General features: G+C 45.9%; 1 protein-coding gene across 7 annotated transcripts in view; it reads right to left on the reverse strand.

Moving 5' to 3' along the window:
• The window catches only part of FLI1 (Fli-1 proto-oncogene, ETS transcription factor), a 122,811-nt gene that overhangs the window by 89,139 nt on the left and 7,936 nt on the right, over positions 1–25,736 (reverse strand). The window contains exon 1 of one of the 7 annotated variants that reach the window (XM_064577236.1): positions 24,702–24,910. The exons of 5 other annotated variants lie outside the window; for them this stretch is intronic. In XM_064577236.1, coding sequence (XP_064433306.1) covers positions 24,702–24,760 — 59 coding nt within the window. In that variant the 5' untranslated portion in view covers positions 24,761–24,910. Of the gene's footprint in view, positions 1–24,701; positions 24,911–25,736 lie in introns of those variants that run through there. One more of the 7 variants, XM_045894702.3, reaches the window with a different exon arrangement.

Genomic DNA, 25,736 nt, shown 5'->3' on the forward strand with positions numbered 1-25,736 from the left:
AAGCCACAATGCATTTAATGAGCAAAAGAAAATTTTAAGCCACAACATGGAAAAGGAAAGAAGTTGCAGCGTCCGCGGGGCCGGCCTGCTGGGAGAGCCAGCTCTCTCAGCGTTGGGTAGATGTTGATGGACCTTCCCTTCTGTCCCTGACTCTCTGTTTCTCCTCCTTTCTCATCTCTACACAGCTCTGCTCCTTCCAACCAATCACTGGGCACTGCTCCCACAGCACCCTGCTTCCCGTGGCACCTGTCTGCCTGGCATTCCTGTTGGCTTGTTTGAGGAAAGCAAGAGAAGCTCTGGAAGCAAAAGCGGCTGTGATGAACATAGCTTAGCTTCCAAAGTCCAGGGTGAGTCTCGCTGGTCCCCGGAGAGCGCCTGAGATCTGCCCAGTTCCACAGAGCTCACGCTTTCTGCACCCAGAGCCCTCGCTGCCTTGGCATAAAGCGCCATTTGACCTTTATTGGGAAGATGTCAGCGACTCCCAAGTGCGCACCTATCGGAAACTGGCTGCCTTAGTCTCCCAGGAGAACTTATTTAAGTTGTAAGTAAATACTATATATACACACACGTGTGCTTTGTATAGATGTACACAGAGATACACATATACACACATACATACGGAGATGCACCTACCGTACACATACATATGAGAGAAGGGGGGACAGATCAAGCACACACACACACACCCCATTTTGTCCTCACGGCATTATGAAATGGTACATTTTCTTCATCTAACTGATGAGGAAACCTAGAGTCTAAGAGGTTAAGTCACAGGCCCAGAAGTGGCTAGAATTCGAACCCAGTCCTGCCTGTCTCCAAAGCTCTTAGCCAGAGTGTCTCTCTCCCTCTAGCGTTGCTGTCCTGGCAGCCTGCTGTGGTCATGGTGGGTCCTAAAGCTCCATGATTATTGGGCTCGACCTGGCCTCCAGAATAACCATGACAGAAGTTGTGGAAATGTTCACAACAGCTCTTTACTTCCAGGTTCTGAGATCAGAAACGGAAGTTTCAAAATACCGAAAGTTCGTTTATGTTGAACATACTGCTTCGGCTAAAAGCAGGAAGTCCAAGAAAGCCTGATCTCATGAGATTTTTCAGCCCAATTTGGATCCACATCTGCACTTCTGGATTTTCCACTGAGTCCAACCAACCTCAGCTGCTCTGCAGCCTCTCCCCTTTCAAGGACCCTCCACATCCTGCCCGCGCGTGGGGTACAGATAAGTAATACAATCTGTTGCTATTAACTAAGATGTATCCAGTGATCAGCCGTTGCAAGGCGGTGAACTGGGTTAGTCAGCTTGAAATTTGAAAAATATGCAAGGTTCTTTTTGTAAAGTTAAAAAAAAAAACACCAAAACAAACAAAAGCTTAAACAATAAGTCATCCAAATGATGGGCTCTGTTCTTGTCTCCAGGTGCAGGAAACAAGTGGAAAGGACTCTTTCCACCTCCTCCTTCCCATAGACCTGGCCTCCCCATTGGCTAGACTCCAGCCAGGCTGGAAGACAAAGGGCAGGTAGTGGTACTCGGCAGTGGCTTTGCATGCGCAGCTTTGGGGGAGCCTCAGAAGGCTGGGAAGGATCGTTTCTGTGTCCCAAATCCCAGGGGGAGTCTGTTCCCTCATGTTGTACATGAGAAATCTGAGACTAGGAGAAGTGCAGTGATTTGCTCAGGGTCACACGTCTAGTTGAGGACAGGAGCTGGGATTAGAACTCCAGGCTACTCCAGCAGGCTCCTTTTTCCAGTTCCAATTGCTGGCCTGCCTGTGTTTCAGCTTTCACACGACTTAGTAGGTATCATAGAGTTTTTAAATGACAAGTTTAGAGTCAGTGTTTTCTGGGGACGCCATTATAAATGAGGCTTCCCTGTTCAGAGGCCCCCAGGAACAGTCCCCTGCCACCCCCCCCACCATCTGGGCACCACCTTAGACACCCCTGTGGGAACATCGGAGGGCTTTTGGAGAACAAGAATCCTCAATGCATGGTGGTGTGGGCTCCTCCACTCACAGACTGGAGTGAATTCTCTTGAAGCATGACTTTAACCCAGCCACACCCAACTGAAACCATCCAGGAGAGGTGACGGACTGCCTCTTAGGGCCACCGTCCACTTCAGCCTGAGGGGCACAAGGACACAGGGGGTGACTGTCTTGCCTTGTAAACCCTAGAAACTGAGTGCAAAAGAGATGGGGGGCATGACGCATCGAGCAGCTGTGTGACCTTGAGTAAATTACTTAACATCTCTGGGCCTCAAATTTCCTCATCACAAGATGGGTAATTGCAATATATACCTCATGGGTCGGTGTGGGAACTAAAGGGAACACCGGTGGATGCGGGCTCTTTCCTCCCTCCCCTGCAGTCCAACACCGCCCTTTGGGATCCACCCCGGGGGGCCTAAATGTCTCGGAAGCAGCCCCTCTGAGCCCCCGGAAGAACTGCCAGAACCTGGAAGAAGTCTTCAGATTCACAGAATCCCTTCTTCGGGAGGCATTTCTGACACTTAGCCATCACTGAATAAAGGCCACCTGACAGCAGAAGCTCATTGAGCTTGTCTCTTCGAAGGAACCTTCTGGGAATTTCCTCCCTCCTTTACACGGGCCCTGCACTGTTTCCTCAGCCACATCACAGGTGCAGGTTCTTCGCCGGGCACTCTGGTTTGGGGTGCACTTGGAGCAGGGGTGCGCTCGGAGTGGCAGCAGGAGGAAACAGGGCCTTTCATGTGGCAGGCTCGGGCATTCTCCCCAGAGCGGGACGTTCCCCGGAAGCCGAGCCGGTGGGCAGAGGCCCGGGCCGCCTCGCTGCTTCCTCCCCACCTTGGAAAATTACACAGAGGGCCGCGGTGCCCGCTGGCTGCCGGGCAGATGCCCTGCTGCTTTCTGAAACTAGCCTACCTCCTTAGGATGAAAAACAACAATGTGCCATGCCCACAGTGACGAGCATGCCCTTTCCTCTTCCTCCTCCCTGCCCTGGAAAAAGTACAGGATCTGTAAACAAGTCATTAGATTCGAGATCCTGCCCAATTTAGACTCTTTGTCTCAGTTTTCTCCAGAGTAAACTCGTGGTCACACCCACCCAAACCAAGCAAAGCCCAGAAGGAATGCAGAGCCCTGTGGCCAGGCTAACCACAGCTGACCCCACGATGCCCAGGGCTCGGCGCGCTCCCTGCGCTGGGAGAGGCCCGAAGGAAGTCCAGAGATCTCGGGTTCCAGCGGGAGAAGAGCAGTGCCCTCGGACGGGCAAACAGCTAAGATCTCCGCCTCTGGGTTCAATTCCCCAAAAGCAGTTTTAATTTTGCAAATGCCTCCCCAAACTATCAAAAATCCCAAATCCACCTCCTTTGAAGTCTGGCAAGAAAACCCCCAAGATCAGCTTCTCTTTTATTCCTGTACTTCCCGTACAGGCAGTCTTCTAGAAAACAGAGGTTGGAGAAAATGAAAGTCAATGCCAAATACTAACCAGACAGAAGACTAACTGCTTTTCCCCACGGCCCCCCACCCCCAGCTCTGGCATTATGGGCTGGGGAACTGGGCCCCTCTCCTGCTGCTGAAGATCTGTTTATTTTGCACTCCATAAAGGGAAACCAGGCCCTTTTCTGACATTTTGGCTTGGAGGGGGTGGGGAGAAAAAGAGGTCCAGAATTTAAACTCAAAACCAGATCAACTTCTCTAAATCTCCTGGTGCTTTTTCTGTGATTCTTCAATGGGCCACATTGTAGGAATGGGGCTTTTAACTCTCCCAGCCCATGATGCCTCCCACTCCAACCCCCTGGGAATGCCATAAACTGCAATGACCCCTTCTTGACTTCCAACCACGCCAGTGCGCCCCAGATGAAATTAGGGACAGACGTGCTCACGAGCCGCTTGGCAGCTCCCCATTCCACCACCAGCCTTACTCTGCCTCTCCTGCCCGTCAGCAGGGAAGTCCGTGCCTCTCTGCCCGAAACCCTGTTCTCCTAAGCTGGCCCGTGGCTTCCTTTAAACAATGAAACAGGGAATTTCCTTTGTCCTGGAAATGTTCCGCTTGTCATCCGAGTTATCCTTATCAGCAGACCACAGTGCAGCCAGGAGAGGCCCGGTGTGCTCAGGACCCGTGGGGTATCAGGGCAAAATGTTTTCTTCGCTTTTTCCTCTGCCTTGAATTCAAAGCCTGACCTCTACGAGTGGAATTCAATCAGGTCAGCTCCCAGATTCCCCAGTGGGGAAATAAAAGTAGCACAGGCAAAGTCTATTGTTTCGATCTCAAGAAGGTAGAAGCGTTGTTTTCTCTCTTCTGCATCAAAGTAAATGAGGTGGGATGGGGGGCAGGGGAGGTAATAAAAGGCCCCTCGAACACTGTTTAAGATCTCGGGAATAAAACAGTGCCTGGATCCCACATTCCCTCTGCAATGACAGAAGGTTCTCCCCGGAATGTGCTTGGCATCTGCACGTCAGTCCTTTGCCGGGGCGCTGGCTAGGGTGAATGCGATTCATTTTCTATTTGGACATGTTGGAAACTGGATTTTTTTTTCTCTCCCTTTAAACAACAGGAGAGCAATACAGTTAGGAAAAGGGGTAGAGGCATGTGGAAACACCAGAAGGACAGAGGAATTGCAAAAATAAACTTCTGCTAATGTTAACACTCTTGTATTCCAAGGCAGGCATAATTAATTGTATATGTTTAGTCACTTAGCAACCCCGAGCTCTTATTCTGAAAAGCTCAAAAATATTTCACATATGTAGTGAGCAAAGTCTTTGGGATCAGACAGACCCTACTAGCTGCGTAACTTCTGGCAAGTCGCTAAGTTTCCTATGCCTCGGTTCCTTCTCATTGGTAAAGCGTGTCTAATAATAGAGGTATTCCATGGGCTGTGGTGGGAAAGAAGTGCTAAAATGCATTTCAGTGCTCAGGACAGCGTCTGGCTCATCATAATGTTGTTATCGTTACTGTTATTATTACTATCGACATTACAGATAGCTCCTGCCAATGGTTGTTTTGAAATAATGATGAGGTAAAGGGCACAGTAATTCCAGAAAAGACCTTGAAAGCCAATCCCAGTTCTTAATCATAGAGCTTTCTCTGAAATTCTAGCAAACACCAAATATAGATAGCAGGCCTCCTCAGTAGGCGTTTTGTTGTGTTTTTTAATCTTGCAAGAGGCTTTCGTGGCCATCTTTATTACAACATCGCTTTGAGTTGAAATTATCACTGGCACAATCTCCCCGTTCTGCCGTTGAAGAAACTGAAGCACGGGGAGACCCAGGCCCTTGGTGAAGGACAGACAGCCCTTGGTTTCAAAGCCAGTGAGCATGGTTTCCAGAGCTCTGTCTGCCAAAGAGCTGCCTGGCTTTACAGGTGAGGAGTTATACAGGCTGACACCAAGCTGATTGCCCCAACCCGAATTCTCAGCTGGAAGTCAACCTTCCCGAACCTTCTTGCCCTCGACCTTTCTGGACGCACTGTACATGAGACGTATACCAGCCAAAACACATGTATTCTATGCACTCAGTAAAACACTGGTCTGGTAATGCCTCCAGAGGTCATTGTCCTCTCACAATATTCTTTATTACACTTTACTTGCCTTGACTGCAAAGGACCGTGGCTCAGAAAACGGCTCATGGCCGCACCGAAAATGCCTGGAGGGACCCTGGGCAGAGAGCCGAAGCTCGTGATGCTGAACTTGGCAGTGCTGCGGAGCGGATGGGTAGGAGAGCAGCAACTTCATTCATTCGCTCATTCTGCAGAGACTTATTGCGGGCCTGTTTCATGCTTGCTCCTTCTTATCATTCAGGGTTCAGCCTAAATGTCACTTCCTTAGGGAAGCCTTTGAACTCTGAGGCCAGGCCATGTCCCCATATTATGCTCTCCTGATGCACCCTGCACTTCCCTTTCCAGTCTCTGCACTTACGACAAGTGGCTCAGTATCTGTCTTCCCTCCTTCACTAGAATGTGGCCCAGCAGCAGCCCTGCCTGCCTGCCTTTACGCCTGTATCCCACCACCTCGCATAGAGATGGTGCTCAATAAATGCATGAATCCATGCCAGCGGCTGCTTCTCAAAGAAAAATTGGCAGAGAGTCTGCCCTCAAGGAGCTTGTACAGACATTAAAAACCCACACTTGGATGCTTATTAAAACAATGTAACAGGAGTAACTAAATTACCATGGTCACAGAATTGTATTCTACGCACACTTCCTCACCTCATTCCAGATAAAATCTGAAAAGAACAGGGCGCCTGGGTGGCTCAGTTGGTTAAGCGACTGCCTTCGGCTCAGGTCATGATCCTGGAGTCCCTGGATCGAATCCCGCATCGGGCTCCCTGCTCAGCAGGGAGTCTGCTTCTCCCTCTGACCCTCCTCCCTCTCATGCTCTCTGTCTCTCATTCTCTCTCTCAAATAAATAAATAAAATCTTTAAAAAAAAAAAATCTGAAAAGAACAGAGGGGGAGGTTTCAAGCTGAAGAGAAATTCTTCTGAAAATGCAGGAGCCACAGAAATATTGAGCTAATGATGGAATCTACGTAATCAGGATGAGACTATTAAAGATTCTAATTGGACTTTCCCTGGGGTCTGGGGATTGATCTTTATTTTATACTTTCTGTAGGGCAGGTGTGAGTGGGAGCTGACCACAGTGGTCCATCACTCCTAAAACCATCCTGACGCATTAGGCTTTAGGGAACTCTGTCTTGTTTTCTCTGTGGCATCCATCCATCTTGGTTTTAAACAATTCAACTCAGAAATGCATGCCAAAGGGTCAGTGATGGTCACAGGACTGACCTTCACAGTGATGCTAACCTTGAAGACTTTCTAGGTGAATACCGCCGTCCACCTGCTCATTAGTTCTCCCCTGGAGAAGGACTAAGGTGTTTATTCCTCATGGTGATTCCAAAGCCACATCAGATATAGCATGTCATTCCCATTATCCATGGGTGAGGGTCACAGAGGAAAGAGAGAACTTGCTTCATGTCTCGGAGATAGCGAGCATTTGGATCTTGGTAACCGAGAGTACCACAGAACAGTACAAACCTAGGGAATACTCACTGGAGGGAAATTGGGGTGCAAAGATCACCACTCCAGCTAGTTATTTGTTAAATGAAGTTGGTTTGTTCATATTTATACTGAAGGGGAAATCTTCCTACAACAAATTATAGGGATCTGGGAACTAGAATTCTAGCCAACCATCTGTTAATAGGATGGAGTTCTACGTAATAGAAAATCATATATGCACAGCAACACAAAGCATTAGAACTGAAAATGACCTTCAAAATAATTTAGCACAATGTGGGTATTTTAAAACGAGGAAACCAAAATCACCATGTTGTACAGGATTCTCTTTGGCTCAGGTCATTTTTTCAATGAAAAATTTCAATGAAAAAAGCCCATACCTTTCTTTGATAAGTCCAGTATACATTTAATCACAATTTGTGAATATCCCTGCGATAAATTCCAAATGCCTCCATTTTATTGAAAGGAAAAGAAAGCATTATATTCTTAAAGATCAGCATAGGATTGGTGAAGAAGCCAGGAGATTACAGGATAACCTTACTTTCGGCTCCAGGTCAACACGGATAGTACCTGGATAATGCTGGACATTTACTTTTCGTTTGGTTCAATGTTGGTCATGTAGAGTTAGTGGAAGCACTAGCCTCCATGTGAACAACACATCGCTGACTCAATAAAAATAATCCAGGTAAATATATCCTCTGACTGAATGCACGTTTTAAGATGCTTTTGATCTGAATTATATAGACTTGTACTGTCTGATCAGGAGTCACTAGCTGCATGTGGCTATTTAAATTTAGGTTAACAAAAGTCAACTGAAATGAAATTAAAAATTTAGTCCCTCTTTGCACCAGCCACATTTGAAGTGCTCAGGAGCTACTTGAATACCAGGCTTGTGGCTGCCATATTGGACAGGGCAAAACAGGGCATTCTACCTTTACAGGGAATCCTACTGGACAAGTCCAATAAAAACAGGTCTCTAGATCTGCCACTTTCCTCTGCCTTTGAGATAAGGCTAAGGAAGATGAGAACTACTGATGACTTTTCCCAAATCCTTTATCCTAAAAACTGTGCAAGAACCGTATCTGTCATGAAGCTTCCTACACATCAGTACTCTCTCGAGAGATGTTTGTACCTTCCACAGTCCAAGAAAATACTGCTCCCTTCTACCCAAATCGAATTTAAAACCAGAAGTTTAGAGTTACTTGGAAAAGATCAGACATTAGCTCTTCCCAAATGTGTAAATGGTTAGGCAAGACATAGGACGTAGTTAAGACAGCAGCATGATGAGTTTGTACAGAACCATTATATGATCCAACCTCACAGAGATAGACACCACTGTTAAACAAAATGAGTTTCATGCAAGGTGGCATTTATTTCCATTGTGTGAGATGTTCTTCATAATTTGAAATACATATTCGAGATGCTCTCTCATCTCTTTACCTTCACTGTATGGCTTTGGTCTAGAAAACACAGACTGCTCCTTGAGTACTACATCAAGATCTTGGTGGTCATTTGTTTTCAAATGGGCAAAGAAACGGCCAGACTGATCTTAGCTAAACTGTGGTTCCTAAAGAACTATAGATCGCTATCTGAGCAACTCAGTGTCCAGCCCCATGGACCCTGAAATCCCAATTCTGTTGGCTAGGAATAAAACTAATATATAATTCAACACGTTCAGAAAAAAGATTTAAGGAGCAGCTCTGAATCTCAATCCTAAATGTCTGGGTGAGCACTTTAAAATGAACAGTCAACTTCATTTTCCCTTCTTTATGTCATTATGTAACTACTTCAGTGTGGGTAAAAAATGTTCTTCCTCTTCACTTCTGGTCACATAATCCTATTTGGTTACATGGTACAGCCTGGAAGGCAGAGATACAATCTTTCCTAAAATAGCGATGATGTACAATGAGAATAAAGACCAAGTCTGTTTTGTCTAATCTCCTGTGGGAAAAGAGCCGGGATTCTTCCCGACTTCAACACTAACAGAGGGCCATCGTCGAGGCAAATTACTTTCATTCTGCTGGTCCTTCCCTCACACTTAAATCAGTGAAGCCTATTGGCAGCTCTGCCACTTAAGACAGACCAACATGACCCCAACAAATTCACAGCCCTTGATCGAGGGAGTTAAGTTCTTCAGTTCCTGCCAGGTTGGAAAACTCTGTTCTCTGGAAGGGGATGGTAAAGCGGAGCATAAAGCAAGACTGAAATGTTAGCTCCACTCTGAATGAACCGAGTTACTGCCTTCACTCATGACCGCAAGGACACGGAGACATGAGAGGAGGCGGCACAAGTGAATCAGTCAGGAGAGCTGGTGGAGGGTCTGGCTAGCTGGGTGAGCATTTTAAAACTGTTCCCAAGGGAATATTATAAAAGATAATGTGTTTCATATTCCAGGGCGACTCTTGACTCTTTAAAAGCAGAGACAAACTTAAAAAAGACAAAAACAAAAACAAAAAACCACAAAAAACCTGAGCATAGGTTGGACAGGAGAATTTTGTTTCTCTGGTATTTTCAGTGTGACACACTCTTTTTATCAGCAGCACAAGCCTGGAATTCCTGAGGCTGCACTCATATCCTGAATTCAGTTTTTACGTAAAACCTCCATTGATTGGGATGGGAGTTTCACGAGTATAACAATGGCCGGATACGAGGGAGGGAAAGGAGGAATATGTGATGTTTGGTCTGTACTGATGGATTCAGAGGGGAGCGTGTCTTTATAAGCAATGAGATAGGAGTAAGTAGCTAATTTGCAAAATTAACCAAATGCAATTAAGTCTTGGGAATCATTAAAGGCAGAAAAAAGCAACCCCATAGATTCAATTTAAGCAACCTTTATCATCTGTTATTTTCAAACACTGGCTTGGATGGGAATAAGAGCGAAGGTAACCATAACTAACATTTGCACAGTGCTTTGTAATTACAAAATGCTTTTACCGCCGTACTTCTTTTGATTCGTACAATTAGCCAGTACGGCAGCTGGAAAACTTAATATTACTTATTATTATTATCATTAGTATTCCTATTTTACAGATAGGAAAGGAGAAGATTAGAGAAATTAATAACTGGCCCAAGATCACAACTAATAAGTGGGTTTAAATCTAGATTTTCACACTTCAAGTGGCACATGACTTTCATGGAACCATTCTGCCACTGTCATAATGGTTTACAAAACCCTCCAGCATCTCACTGCGAGCCTTCACAAGATTTTTGTGTCCCCCATCTTAGGCAAGAAGCACCACACAGCACACAAGCATTTCCACATTACATAGTGTGAGCACAAAGTTGTATTTTGTAACTCAGGCTGACTGAATACTATTAACCAGCCCCTGACAATAAAGAGAGAAGGAAGATCCCCTAGTAAAAAGTTCAAATAAGGCCCCAGAAATGAAAATGTTGCATGATTTACAACTGACAAGAACAACCATATAATGAGCCACCCAAAAGTCAAGCTGTAGCAATTAATTAATGCCTTTCTTCAAGAAATTCAGAGCAACTCATCACTCCAGAATTTTTACCAAATCCGTGGGAGAAGAGGGTTACTGCTAGTAGTTTTAATCCTTTTGGGTGGATGGAGAAGCTGAGGTTAAGAAAGGGAGAGTAACTTGCCCAAAGTCATCCAGCCAGCCTAAGGCCAAACCGGGACCAGAACTGAAATTATCCAACCCTGGTGCCCACTTTGGCGTTTCAAAGGGATGCATCGATAGGGTAGGGGGCCCCTTTCCTGGGGAGCACAGATCTGCTCCATCAGACACTTCTGCATTTAGTGCAGAGGTGTACAGATAAGCTCATCATCAAAGCTTATTAATGTCTATGTGGAAGGGGCAGAGAACAAGGCTTGCTGTTGCAAGAACACTAACCCCCTCCAATCAGAAGGGAGTTGAAAGCAACATTAGCATCTGGAAAATGCCACTCCACCTGGCGTACCTCCCATGAGACGGACCACTCCACTGACAGCTTGTCGATGCTGACTGGCTGCATTAGGAAGGACTCCTGTGTTTCATGTAATGCTCCCCTGACCCTTCTAGAAGACCTGAGCTCAGGGCCAACTCTCCCTCCTTCAGTGATGGGCCCACCTTCAATGATACCCCTTCTTTTTCCACAGGAGTTCCCCTTCACTGAGGCATCAGTCTCTTTCCCCTTGGAAATGCGTATGTTTTTGGCACACTAGTTAAACATTCTCTCCTGTTTCCAATTATTTTTAACAATTAAGCATGCAAATGTCTAAGCAAAATTTATTAAACTTCTGTGGGCTTTAAGGAGGGAAGAAAAAAAAAAAAGATGAACCAACATGAATCCGAATCATCAAAGAGCTCTTACAAAACCAGCATTTTGAGGCTTTAATTGGAAGTGAATCAGAAACAGGCGTGTGAAATTTCCCATGAAATGCACACAGGGTTTAAAAATCTAGGAGAGAAAAAAACGGTGCTCTGGGCAGAGAAGAGTCTGGGTCATATCCATTCCAAAGTGATGGGAAGAATTGGTTAATTCTGATAAGCTCCAAACCCAGCCGGACTGCCTGATCCTGGCTAGTCTGTAAGACTTTCCAGTGGGAAACTCTAAGAAGGCAGTGACTATGACCATGGTACTCCTTTACCACACTACAGACCCAGTAAGGATATGGAGATCCACCGATCTCCAGAAGGAAGGGCTCAGAGGCCCTAGCGTCCAGAGACCCAAAGCCATGCCTCTCAACCTTCACAGAGGCACCCTGGAAAATTCTTCTCAGGCCAGTTTTCTTGAAATGACATTTCCAGAAAAGTAGTCTGCTCTTTCTCCCTCCCCTTTCTAGAAAGAGCACAGAAAGTACAGGTGCCCCTCAAGTTCTTGACCTCTGGGGAAGTCCTGTGTTGAGCCAAAGACCCTATCTGAGCAAGGTTACTTGTGCCCTTTGGCCCAATATGCTCTTATGGAGGAGAATTCCAAGGTCCGTATAAGGTTCTCTACAGACAGGATTATCAAGGCTGGGGGAGCTGCAGGAGGTAAGTCATGGATCTGTGTTCTAGGATTCCTCCCTGGCCACGGACCTGGTACAGAGTTCGTGACAGAGTACAATGCCAGGAAAAGAGAGGGCTCCTGCTCACACATGGTGGCGCAGTCACTCCCTTCCCTTTGGCAGATGATGTGAGGCTTAGCACCCCAATCATGCCTCACACATGCCCCTCGCGCCATGTAGTTTCTGAGTTACTTTCCTCTTTCAAGTACCCTCTCAATCCCTTTTTTTTGGTAAAGATTTATTTATTTATTTATTTGAGACAGAATGAGAAAGAGAGCTCAAGCAGGGCAGAGAGGCAGAGCGAGAGGGAGAAGCAGACTCCTTGCTGAGCAGGGAGCCCGATGCGGAGCTCGATCCCAGGACCCTGGGATCATGACCTGAGCCGAAGCCAGACGCTTAACTGACTGAGCCACCCAGGCGTCCCTCAATCCCTTTTCATCTAGAGACGATTACCTTGAGGACTGGGGTGGGAGAAATCAGTGTGAATTAACAATGGTGAATTAACCCTCTCCTCTTAGAAGTATCTTGCTTGCCTGGGGAGGTACATTTCAGTTTCAATTTGATTTCCATTTCAAATCAGTGATCTTTGTTAAAAAAAAAAAAAAGAGAGAGAGCCAAAAAAGATGACTAGTAACATTTGGGTGGTTGCACTATTTCTTAGATGCCTAGCTGGTTTCTATGGAAAGTGCCATCTTCAATTCCCCAGGAGGATTATACAGTTGTAAGGAAATAAGACAGGTGAACAAAGAAAGCATGAATTCATGAAGTCTTGATAACTTAGCTCCTGGAAACACCCTTATCGCAAATGTGTTGTTTGGGCACAGGAATACCCGAGTTCTGCTCTGAGTATCTTTTGCCTAGTTCTCATCTTCGGACACATCCCATCCTGAAGCTTCAATGATCTCTCCTGTGCATTGGCCTCTTATCTTCTAAGAGTACGGGGGCGTACTATCAGTTGACAGCTTGTGATATTTGCTTTCGGCGATATGACAGGGGTGCAGACAGTTCCCCCAGTCGTGTTCCCTATTTCTCTGGATTATGCCTAAAGGTTTGTCAGAAATAACGTGCACAGCAGGTGGTGAGGCCAAGTGGTACGGAGTGATATGGCATCCTCCAGGCAAGAGAGGAAAGCAACGCCTTCATCCCCATTTCTGGAATTTCTTCTTCGACTGACGTCAATGCCCATTTGGATAGAGTTCAAAGCTTCTTTTCTTATGGGCAGGTTTCTAGAGTTAGAACTTCAAACACAGCTAGAATGAAATTTCGAAAGAAGAGGGTTTCTTTGCTGGCCTGTGGGGTTGAGTTAGGTTATCAAAAGAGTAAACCCTCAATACAGAGGCATTCCATGTAACCCTTGAAGGTGTGCCTGTGTGTATGGGGTTGGGGGGTGCTCATGTGGTGTTAGTGAGGAGAATGGGCTCAATTTCCCCCCTTTGAATGAAATCCATCTACAACTAGGATGAGTTCAAGTGGCTCGTTGACCCCTGATAATTGCACATGGGGTCCATCATGCTACTCTGCAGCACGTTGTGGAAAACTGCAAAGGCAGGTCCTCGGCCCCGTGCACTGAGAGTGAACATTTTTTAAATAATAGCTTCTTCGGTGCTAAATTATGTTTGGTCCCAAGTATCCTTGGAGCTCTGGTTTTCTTTGTTCTGCCAAAGGAAAAAGGAAATAAATCAGGAAGCTGGGCCAGTCCACAGGAAGTCTCACTCGGGCTGATAAAGGAACCGATGTGAGCTAGCTGTGGATGCAGTTATAAGTCAATCAGCCTTGAAATAACAAGAAAGACTATTCAGGAGAAACTGGAGCTCCAGCTAGCCTTTCTTGATGGCTTCCTTTTAACCTTACAAAACGCTCCCTTCTTTGTGTTTTGTATAAGCCCCCAATCTGGGTTTGTGTGTTTTTTAAGCGTGTGTGTGTGTGTGTATGAGTGAAAGAGCATGAGAAGGAAAGGAAGAGTTAGAACAAGAGAGAAAAGGGGGGTAAAGGAGGAAGCATTGTCAAGGCAAAGAATATGCTATTCTCTATGGAGCTACAACACTCTGTCTTTTTATCATCTCGTTAGCTCATGAAAGTAAAACAGAACCTGTTGGTTTCATGCTTGCTTTTGCCTACCATCCACTACACCTGCTGGCAAAGTCAGGCAGGGACTCTTACCTGGGGAAAATATGGGGCTTAGGCCTTCTTGAGTAAAGGGTGGGAGAGAGTTGAGATGCACCGCGAATCTGACCCGTGCAGGCTAAGGGTGGGGTCACTTAGACTAATGGACACGACAAACAACAAAACCTACGTGGTAGATGGGTTCGACTTGGAGCCTAAACTTCATGGATGTATGTGTCAATCCGGCAAACTATCACTGTGGCTAAGCTCTATGAGCTTTGTAGGCAAACAGGATTAGGTTCAAATCATTGCTTTTCCACTTTCTACCTTTTATGACCCTGGGTAAGTGACTCCACCTCTCCAAAACGGAAGCGATACATACATCATAGGGTTGGTACAAGGATCAAAGGTGGGTATGTCTGTAAAGGTTAACACAGATATTGGCACAAAATAAGAGCTAGAGAAATAGCTTTTTTTCCTTCTGATGACTCTGATTGTTCCTCCTTCCTCCTCACGCTATTCCTCCTCAGATGGAAGGCGAGTGAGTCTCTTGCTCTTAAGTAAGAAGTAGGGAAAGACAGGCCTTAGCTAGGGCCATTGGGGTTCATGTAAAATAGTGGGTGATACAGTTTCAAACTGAATTGGGGCCTTTTTGGGGTTGACTGTGTTTTTGCCCATAGCATAGCACCACTTCCTGTTTTAAGAAGAAGAAAAAAAGCCTTCCAGAAAACTCATTAAGAGGCTCAAAATTCTTCTTGGACATCAAATAAGTCCTCAAAATATTGTTTTTTTAAGAGTTAAGTGTAAATGAATCAAAACCAGACGAATTCAATTTCCCTTCAATTAAACAGGATTTTTTAAAAGTCCAGGGGAAAGGCGCTTGGGGCCAAATGTGTTTTGGGTTTTAAATGAGACCAACTTTTGGAAAAGAGTGTAAGACCCCATAGCAGAATCAGGCCCTATTCTTAGTTTGCATTAATGCAAAGGGATTAGCACAGCTCCAGTGTCACTTGGTAATAAAAACAACCAGCTCACAGAAAGTCACAAAGCACCTCCTAAGAGCCCCAGGCTTCAACTGGCCTCAAAGATCACTCTAGAATTCAGCCCCAAGATTGTGGGGAAGAGCCACATGGGCCCAGATAGAATGTCTATGAAAGGCTTAGTCATCCGTGCCCCCAAATAAGAAATGTCTTTAAAGACTGCCAGCGATCAGAGTTTTATGAGCATGGAAGCTGAAAGGAAAATTTGAAATTATACCCTTACTGTATACACCAGAAGACATTTAGCATGAGAAATTTTACATGAATTCTGAAGGACTGAAGTGACTTGCCCTAAGACCCCATTGCTCATTTATGGCAGAGCTGGGCTGGAATTCAGGTCTCTGGATCCTAGGCTGGACAATTTTTCTCTGTATTTATTACAAAGTGGGACCCAAAAGTGTCTGAGATCAGCACATTTGGGTTAGAATGTTGGTGCTCAGGCCATTTTTTACAAATTTGTTTCTAAAGTCCTTCTTTATTTTTTATGTCCACTTTTTAAAAATTTATAAAAGTAATATATACTAGTGATTAAAAAAAATCAAAGACTACCTAAGTTTATAGTGTGAAAAATAAAAGTCTATTTCTCTCTGCCCAGAGGCAACCACTGTTAATAGCCTCTTGTATATTCTTCTAGAAATTGTCAATGCATAACCATGCATATGTGTGCATTTTCAATTTTTTTTTTTTTTTTTTACAAAAATGGGACCACACATTTTGTAACTTGCTTTTTTCCATGTGACAATATACCCTAGGGAACTTTCTAAATCAGGGTGTATAGACAATTGATTTTATTCCACAGAATAGTTGCATGGTATTTTCTTATAAGCATCATCCATAATGTATTTAACAAGTCCCCTGTTGATGGATATTTAGAATTCTTTCCAGTTTTTGCCATTACGATGGTACAATAAACATCATGTGCATACGTATTTCATATGTGACTGACCATGTCTGTAAGCTAAATTTTTAGAAATTGGACTTGATATCGAATTTCTGTGAATATTTAACATCTCAATCGATGTTTCCAATTGATGTGTCCTCCAGAATGACTGTACCAAGCTAGACTCCCACCCATAAGGTAAGGCAGTGACATTTCTGCTTACTCTAACATGAGGCATTATTAAGCTGTTTTAATCTTTGTTATACTGCACTCATAGGTGATAAATGTGGGAATTTCATGATTTTCATTTGAATATCATTAGGCACATGCTTGAAATTCTTTTCATATGTCTATTGGCCATTTGTATTTCTTTTTCTAGCATTGCCTATCATAGCATTTTTGCCTACTTTTCTGCTAACTGTTCTACCTTTTTCTTATTAACTTGTAAGAAACCTAGTATCCTGGGACATTTGCTTTTTGTTTTAATCCCTAGAAATATTCTTCCTCAGTTTCTCTTTTATCTTTGCACTTGATTTATGGTATTTTTCTCTGTGTTAAAATATATATGTAGAGGACCTACAGCTGAGAAAGGGAGAATAAGAAGTCCTTTCCTTGGCTGAAGCCCTGGTTTTTCAAAAATGTCCATACAACAGACTAGTATCACCAAGAGTGAAGGGGCGATGGAAATTATAAGCTGGATGTTATCCTTGGGAAAAATGTTCCTACATTTCTTTATAGTAAAAAGCCACAAATAAAGATTCACCCAATGAGTATTGCTGCTTTTGGAATCTCCAATAGTCAGAGCTTAAAATCCAAAAGCAGAGAAAGCTCTATTCTCTAGAAGTTCAGAAGAAATACTATAGGCATCTTGTTCTTGTTCATGTACACGGAGTTCTCTTGGGAACTGTGCCTGGCTGTATCATTCAATTTGGGGTTGAATGAATAAATGAATGAGTATGAATTAAGTGATGAATGCCTAAAGGCAAAATGACTCTTCAGGCATAAGAATTTAGATTTAACTCTATGCATTTACCCAGATGGTAACAGCATTAACTTAAAGACAACTCGAAAGCTGAGTAATTTTATAATAATAACTGTTGTCACATTTCTGCTACATGAACAATAGTACAAAACTGTTTATTCTCAGACCCCTTCACACCTAAAATCAATGAATACCCATATATCCAGACCCAACAAGTCTGCTACTGGAATGTTAGATTCCAGGAGACGGTGAAACCCACATGTGTCTAGAAACGCAGGGTTAGAGCTCCCATGGCACCTGTAATTCTGGCCTCCTGCATGTGTGCACTGCGATGTGACGTAGGTCTTGCATTACCTTGGACACATAAATGGGCCCTGCTCTTGCTAAAACATTTCAGTTTTCAAGTCTACATTCTCTAGGAGGTAACTTGAAAAATGTACATGTTCTGGGATTTTGATCATGAACTAAATGGCAGGTACCTTGTTTCCCAAAGATGGGAACTATCTTAAATATGTTGGCATTCTGGTTCATTTTTGTAGGTATAAGTGACTCGGAAACTGCCGTAAAGTGGGACTGAGTGATCTGGAAATGCATCTGAACACTTAATCTCTGATCCTGTTTGGAATGATGGTAATATCTGAGTTTGTGGTGTGCTTGGGTGAAATTTCAGCAGGAGGTGAAATTTCAGCAAGAGGTGATGGGCACACCCGAACTACGACAGTCTATCAGGCCTGTTTGACTTTCTATCGAAATTTGATTTGAGTCTCAGGGAAACAACCTTTCCTTTTGTCTCTTCTCAATTACTATCTGCTGACTCATTCTCAAAAGGAACTAAACTAAAGTTGTACCCCAGGATAGACTGCCCAATTGAAAAGATGGCTTGTGGTGTAACCTCTAGAACACAGAGACAGAGGACACATTTAAATGAGTGAAGGGAAAAATCACATTTTTATGAGCTCTGGTGAAATAGAGTCTCTTCTCCTTCCCCTGACTCCATATTTAATAAACAGGTGTCTTTAAAGACAGCTGAGAGCATGGTCTGGTTGCCTGGCCTATCACTGGCAGTCGAATCCTGTCGACTATTCACTTCTTGTGGATTCTGACAAATGATGGAGTCACTCCTTTCTTGATTTCCTAAGGAGTTGGGTGTGGACAAGAAGGGTGCCGTTCCTAAGAGATTTGTACAGCTGTGTTGGTTATCCTTCTCTTCAAAAGTTTGTGATTCCTCCTTTCTAGACCTCAATTCTTTGTTATGGTATTGAAGGTCCTCCAGAATCCAATTCCATCCAATCTTTCCACTCCTACCTTTTCCGTCATATGCATCCCTCCACCCACCACCTCACCAAAGTATTCTGATTTCTGAGAAAGCCCCTGAACCCTATCTTCTTGTGCAAGTCCTGCCCATCCTTCATAGCCAAGGTCCAGGTCACACCTATGCCAAGAGGCTGTGTGTATAGAAAAAGCAAGTATTCTGGAATCAGAAACCCCGGGCTCGAAACCCAACTCTGTCATCGATTAGCTGTCATCTTAGATAACTTACCTAACCTCCCTGAACTTTTCTCTCATCCAAAATGGAGGGACAGATGAGATGGTATTATCTCCCACGGGGCTGTTGTGAGGATTAATGATGAGGGTTTATGCAAAAGTGCTTTGTAAATAGAAGGGACCATATAAATAACTATTGGTGTTATGTCTTCCTGTGTCTCTCCAGTTGAACTTGCTCTTTCCTTCCTTGTGGCTAGCGGAACACTTAGTGCATTCAGCAGTGCACACCCCGGCTTATCCTCCTGCTCTGTCTCCAGAACAGCAGTTCTTATACCACTGGCATTTATCTTGACCCTGCATTACAGTCACGCAAAAGACCTTACTGATTTACAAGGTTGCTGACTTGCATTAATATGGCTGGCATGCGTTTATGATGCCAAAGAGGCTAAGGTTGTAGATCCCCATAGAGCCAACCAGCTTCACACAGAATAGGGACTGTCTAATCCTGTCAGACTTCCACGATATCAGCGCTCAGGGTGACAATATGGGGATAAGCAAAACCCCACCCATTGCCTCTGGCAAACACGTCAGAGTACATAGGCTACTGCTGTTGGGTCTAGGAGGTCAGTAGAAGAATCAGAGTGACATCACTTAGTAGTACCATCCCACCGATGAACTGATTCATGAATGGGATGAGCACTGTAGATAGAAGTCATGAAAGCGACAGAAAATGAAGCAGAGTATAGTCTTCCGCAAGGAAAATACACCTGCACAGATCTGAGGTTACTAGAAAAGCTGTTATTCTGGTTGATGATTTTGTGAGATTGTGAGTGTGTGTGTGTGTGTGTACATAGTGACCAGTGTCCTTTAGCCTTCTCAATTTGTCACAAAACAACAAGCCAAAGATAGAAAGACTGTTTTAAACACAGGCCAAAAAAAAAGAAAGTCATGTTATTTAAAACAAAATAAAACAAAAACATTATTCTAGACCTACATAATGTAGCTAATCGTCTAAAATGAATGAAAATAGTAGATTTTCAAATTCTCACCCTAGACAGTTGGTCCCTAATCTGAAAACCTGTCTATCAAGCTTCGGATAGAATAAGACTTCTTTCAGAGACGAATAGGATGGCCTGAGTATTGACTTAACAATTTGAGGATATTTTTGAAGTTGGAGGTAAGATAAAGGCCTCAGTCCATTAGAAATCCTGCCTGGTGATTCATCATCATAAAATTTTTCCTAATTTTTTTTTTTTTTTTTTTTTTTGCTGGGACAACTCAATACTAGCATTAGACTAATGTTACAGTTCTAGAAAATAGACTTGGTTTAAATCAATCACTTTTTAAAACCAAATGCCAAGTTAACTGGTTAACTCCAAACAGAAGCAGACATTGAAATCTGAAATCTTATTTAATGCAGTTGTTATTTAAGACCTACTTACTACACAGTCTGAAAGATGGGTCTATAAGTTATATTATAATGCACTGAATATATTTTGCTTAAATCATCAAATATTCGTTATTAAAGGAACTGAAATAGGAATTCAGCCCACCTTCCCCCAGTCTGTGGAGAGACCTATTGGCTATTTAAGCAAAATCCTCTATTTTTTTGTTGTCTCCTGGTAACAGAGACCTTGTTTGTCTATAGGAAAAGTAGGATTTATTTTGGAAAACAGCCATGTAAAAATCCTATTTGAGAATTTGGAATTTTTTTTTTAAGTATGGACATAATTCAGGATGGTAAGAATATATTTTTCATTAAATAACAGATATGTCTTTAGTTCAAAGTGCCAGATTCCTCATGGTTTTTCTTTTAAAGTCTTCTCTCTCTGTCTTTCTCTCTCTCTGCCTCTGTCTCTCATACACATGATCTCCAGGATTCTATAATTCCTGGTATTGTAATGAAAGCAAATGAAATCTTCACGGTATGGTGGAAAGAACACTAGCCTGAGGGTTAGGATCCCTGAATTCTCCTCTTGACTTTGTCAATAGTTAGCTGTGTGATCTTAGGTCATTCATTAAATAACTGGGCCTCAGTTTCCCCACCCACAAAATGAGAATATTGAGTTCAATAATCTCGAAAGTTCTCAAGTTGCAAACCTATGAACTTGACTTTGAATGGAAGGAGAAGTGGAAGGAAGATTTTTGTGGGATTTATTCGCCAAGGAAAGAGGATTCACCATTTGGTAACTAACTGAGGGAAGCAATTCTATGTGGTCATGGGGACAGAGAAACTGACAAAGTGCTGTCTTTCCTGGAGTTCTCATGACGCCAGGCCATAGGAGGGTTAAAAGGTGGTGTTGGTGAAGGGGGAGGCAATTCACTCTTCAAAGTCAAGGCAGCATCCTTTTTTGAGGACAGACGTAGAGTCTTTGTTCCCAGTGTTCCTCACTCTGCTGGTTTCTACTCAGATACCATCCGGAAGTTTCCTGACTGGAAAGCACTGTCCTGTCTGCCATAACCTACCCTCCTGGCCTCGTCTGCCACACACACTCTCTACTGACTTACAGAACCCAGCGGGGACCTCCACCTACCTTCCGATTTTGTTCTCCCATCATTTAGGGGTTTGAAGAGTACTGCCATTTCCCAAGGCAAAGGATGAAGACTGATAGTATCTCTGCTCCATTTTGAGTTTATCTGAAGCATCCTCCCTGGTCATCGGGGCTGACAGAACCACATCACCTTTTATCCCATAACCTGCCTCCTTGCTCTTCAGGAGGTGCATCAGCCCTGGACACACAATTATTTACTTAGGTGTCTGCCCCCTCTACAAGAGTATACGTTCTAGCAGGGTTTTGATAACCTGCTTTCTTCTCAACACAGAAAGCAGAGCCTTGGAACATAATAGGCACATAATCAATATTGGTTGAATTAATAAAACATATATTATGGGACATCCAGACCTGTGATCTAATGTTCTGACCAATCGATCCCCACAAGCCCCTATCCCCAAGGAGAAATTCAACGAATGTGCATTCCACTAAGGTACCAGACTTTATTTAATCCTCACTGTGATTTCTGGCAAGGGGGTATTTTGGCCCCATTTTACAGATGAGAAAACTGACATTTAAGGAGCTGAAGGGCCTTGCTATAGGGCACACGGCAACTAAGTAGCAGCTCTGAATGAACTCAGGCTTTCTGACTTCGAGTCCGCTGTGCATTTCCCTGTTTCATTCACCACGTTTGCATCTTCTCTGATTGTTTCCCCGTCTTTAATGGTACCATGTGCATTGAATCAAGCTTTCATAGATGGAGTAACTAGATTCAATGGAAGACTGCCTAGAACTAAGATGCAGGTTTTGAAACCAGGTCATCTCTTAAGCAGCAACCAGGATCACGTGATTTTCAACACTGATAATATCAACTGTGGGGAGCAGGGGTGGGGTAGGTGTTGTTTAATATCGCAGGTTAACTTGTCTGTGGCCAAAGAAGAGTGAAACGGCTCCTGAAAATTTTGGTATTCCCAACGTGATGCTCAGAGCCTTCCCAGGAGACATTCTTGGAAAGGAGGAGAGAACATGACACGGAAGGACTTATAACAAGGGCAGCAAGATTAAGATTTTGAAATCAAAATGAGTTGTGCAAATTATGCACAGAATAAAAACCTTCTGCAAAGCAATCCAGACTTCCCTGGCATCCTGGACCAAATACCTCCGCAGTGTGGAGACCCACGTATTTTGAAATATAGACATGCCTTATATTTGAGGAAGAAACATGCAGGTGCATAAAAATCACATTCCAGAATTACTCAAAGATGATTTGTCAAGGTCACTCAAACTGGAGACACACATTCTAGATTTCTGTCTACAGACCTCAATCTGTATAGAACTGGATTTCGTGGACATGCAAGTACAGGTCCTTAGAAATTCATATAAACATGATATTTTAGGAACAGAAGATTGGAAAGATATGCTGTAGAGGTAATTTAGTCCCACTGTCTCATTTGTACAAAGATTTTGAAGTTCAAACAGGTTCAATGGACTGTGCATTCTCACATGGAGGCTAGAAATCCACTGGCCTCCCCTTGTCCACTGTGCCCTCCAAACACAGCGTTTGAACCCTTGCAGGAATAGGGTCTAGGAACCTCAAGATCCAAAGGTCACACAGGAACAGGAAATTGTGTGGCTTTCACACAATTTAAATACTGAAGTATACACTAACAACTCAATCCTTCAGCATTTTGGGGACTGCAGTCCCTTCTCAGGACTTGAGAAGCCACTACTCTCACTGTGGGTGGGTCTGCAGAACCAGGTCACCTGGATGAGAGACGAAGGTGCTCCTGAGGAGGGTTTGGAGGGACTCAGAGGCTCCCACCACCCACCTGAAAAAGAAGACCTTCACCTCCATCCTTAGCGTGAAGGACCAGGGGCCTCTCCTAAGCCTGTTCTCACTGCCTGCCATGCCAATCCTTGTGTGTGTCTCTAAAGAGGTTAGCACATCCTGGGTACACAGACCACAGCTTCCTCCATTTGCTCAGGGCCTTAGAGGTCTGAGCATCATGGAGATATTGCTTCACTTCTCCTTAGGGTGTCCACATCAAGACCCCGGAGCCATCTTACCACCCTTCCGGATCAGAGGGACTGCCTCTGGGTAAGTGGTAAGTGTCCTAATGAGGGGAGTTTTCTAGAGTCGAGCATCCTTTTTACCAAACCAGGGATACACAAACACTTGCAGGCACACACCAGCGTGAAGAGAAACAAGCATAAATGACCGATGGCCACCTCCACCCTCGCCATAGGAACACTCCTCACCCCCACACACTTTAAACTGGACGAACCCAGACTCGCACTGGCTCCCCTTAACTCAGTACAATCAGTTATCTCATCTCCAGATTTTCAAGTTCCTTCTGTTGGTGCCTTTTACCTCAGTCAGCATGTTTCAAACTTTCAGAAAAAAACCTTAGAAAATAAAAACCACTACTTCACCCAAATGATAAAAATCTCCTAAATTCTCCAAGCACAACATCTTCCTCTCCTCTTAACTCAGCCCTGAGTGAGGAGTTGATTCCTTTGGGTTCTGGGGAATGGCGGGTTCTGCCACTCCCCACCTCACCAGCCTAATAGTTTTTCCAGACTGACTCCTGCTTGATGTTGCGGGACAGCCTGGAAGCCGACCCCAGGTCCCATTCATTCCTCTCGGTCCTCTAAGGTCAGTCACTTTAGGGGGTGCCCCTCCTCTCGGCTCCCGGCCCCACTTCCCGCTTCCAGAAGGAGAAGGCAATCAACACTCCTGAAGTCTAACACGAAACCCAGACCCTCATCCATCCCTCTGGGCTGCATTTTGCAACTTAGAGCCTGGCGTGAGGTGTGGGGTGAGGGCGGGGTAGGGGGGGTGGATTTGGCAGGGCGGTCGCCGGGGCCGTCGGCTCAGACCCGGCCACCGCAGGAGAAGCGGCTCTGCAGGGCGCGGGACCCTCTTGGGGAGGACGGTGGTGTCCTTGCGCTGGAGCCTGCGCACGCCTGGGCGCGAAGAGCCGGGGCCGGGCGCGGAGAGCCGGGGCCGGGCGCGGGGCAGCGGCGCCGACCGAGGCTGCAGAGAGATCCCCGGCCCGCGGAGCGCAGAGGCCGGCCCGTCAGTCCCGGGAAGCCGGCCGCTCTGAAGCGCCGAGAGCTCAGCAACACAAGTACCCAGAGGAAGGGAAACCAGCCCGCGCTGACATGTAAACAGGGACTTCCATCCGAGGAGCCCGCTCAGACAGACCCCCAAGCACACTCACTTGCACCCCGAGCCTCCTGCAACCCGTCCATTTGCCCGCCCCAGGGCCCTCCAGGCCGGGGGACCCGAGCGGGTGGCGGCTGCCGCTCCCTCCCCCGTCGCCCTCGGCCTCGGGTAAGAGGAAGCCGGCCGCCAGGCGAGTGCCCAGCGCCGGGGCCAAGGCGCCCAGCTTGCCGGGTGGGAGTGGTGGACCCGGAGGTGTCCGGCCCCAGGCTTGGATCCGCGCCCGAGGTCCCTAGGTTTCCCGCGGACCCCCGCCCGCAGCCCGGCCCGCAGCGCGTAGGTGGGGGGCCGGACGCGGCTTTGCGACAAGGGGTGCGGGGGAGATCGCTGTCTGTGGTGAGCCCGGAGGGTCGCCCCCGCGAGTGAGAGTCGCCACCCGAGCGCGGGAGCAGACGGCGCGAAGCCGGGGCACGGAAGGAAGGGAGAGTGGCCACGTCTTCCGGGACCCCGGCGCCCCGCGCCAAGCCTGCCCGCTGCCTCGCCGCCCCGGCCGGCCCCGCCGCTCCCGCGCCCACTGTCCCATCGCTTACCTTAATAGTCCCGTCCATTTGGCCAAGTCTGCAGCCGAGCCCCCCAATATTCCACACATTGACCCGGTTACAGCCTGACCTCGCAGCCCCTTCGGATTAGCCCGGCGCGGCCTCCCTGGCGCCCTGGGCCCTCCCTGCGTGCCCCCCACGAGCGCCCTGCCCTCGCTCCCCTGTGCACGTTTGTTGTTGTAGCGGAGCGAAAAAGAGACAGTTAACCGGATGAAACTTTTTTTCAGCTAATTTTGGGAAGTGACTTCACTTTGCGAATCGGGGAGGAAGTCCTATCTCTCTCTCTCTCTCTCTCTCTCTCTCTCTCTCTCTCTCTGTCTCGCGCTCTCCTCTCCTCTCCCCTCTGCTCTCCCTCGTCTTCCCTCCCCCCACACCCCCTCTTCCTCCCCTCTGCTGGTCCTGCTTTTCGCATCACACACACTATATAAATATACCCGGAGATGCCCAGATACATTCATGCGCTGCGCACACAGGATACTTGCTCCTGGGAGATAAGAGCGAGCTGGGAACAATGCCGGGGTCCACGCCCGGCGCCCGCGCCCTGATTCCCGCAGTCTGCACCCCCACCCCCTTCCCCAAAAGTCCAAAACCAAATGTCTTTCTGGCCTCCTTCCTTTTCCCGGGGCCTTTGGCCCGAAGGTGGCCCTCCTGACTCATTCACTTTCCGTTTCTTCCCACAGATACGTTCATTAATGCTTTTTCCAGCCGGAGTCAAACTTATTGGGGGGGCGGGGGGGAGAGTTTACTCGGGCTGGGGATAACCTGGAGCCTACTGCCCGGGAAGATCGGGACGCAGACCGACGCAAACCAACCATTAAAAAAATGCATCCAGTGGGAATTTTTCCACTCGGGCCCTGGGCTGCCGAGGGGCGGCAGACTCGGAGCGATTCACCGGTCGACGCGGACTCGGGGCGGTTTCGGAAGGATCCCACCGTCGGGGGCGCGGACTAGGCTCCCAGCGCATTGTTAGCAGAAGGGCGCCCCCGGACAGCGCGCCTCGGCCCTTTGCTCCTGGAGAGCTCCCGG

The sequence above is a fragment of the Mirounga angustirostris genome, unplaced genomic scaffold (assembly GCF_029215605.1).
Source record: "Mirounga angustirostris isolate CCGP_5_RB_7025 unplaced genomic scaffold, mMirAng1.0.hap1 SCAF_13, whole genome shotgun sequence".
In the NCBI taxonomy this organism is placed as follows: Eukaryota; Metazoa; Chordata; class Mammalia; order Carnivora; family Phocidae; genus Mirounga; species Mirounga angustirostris.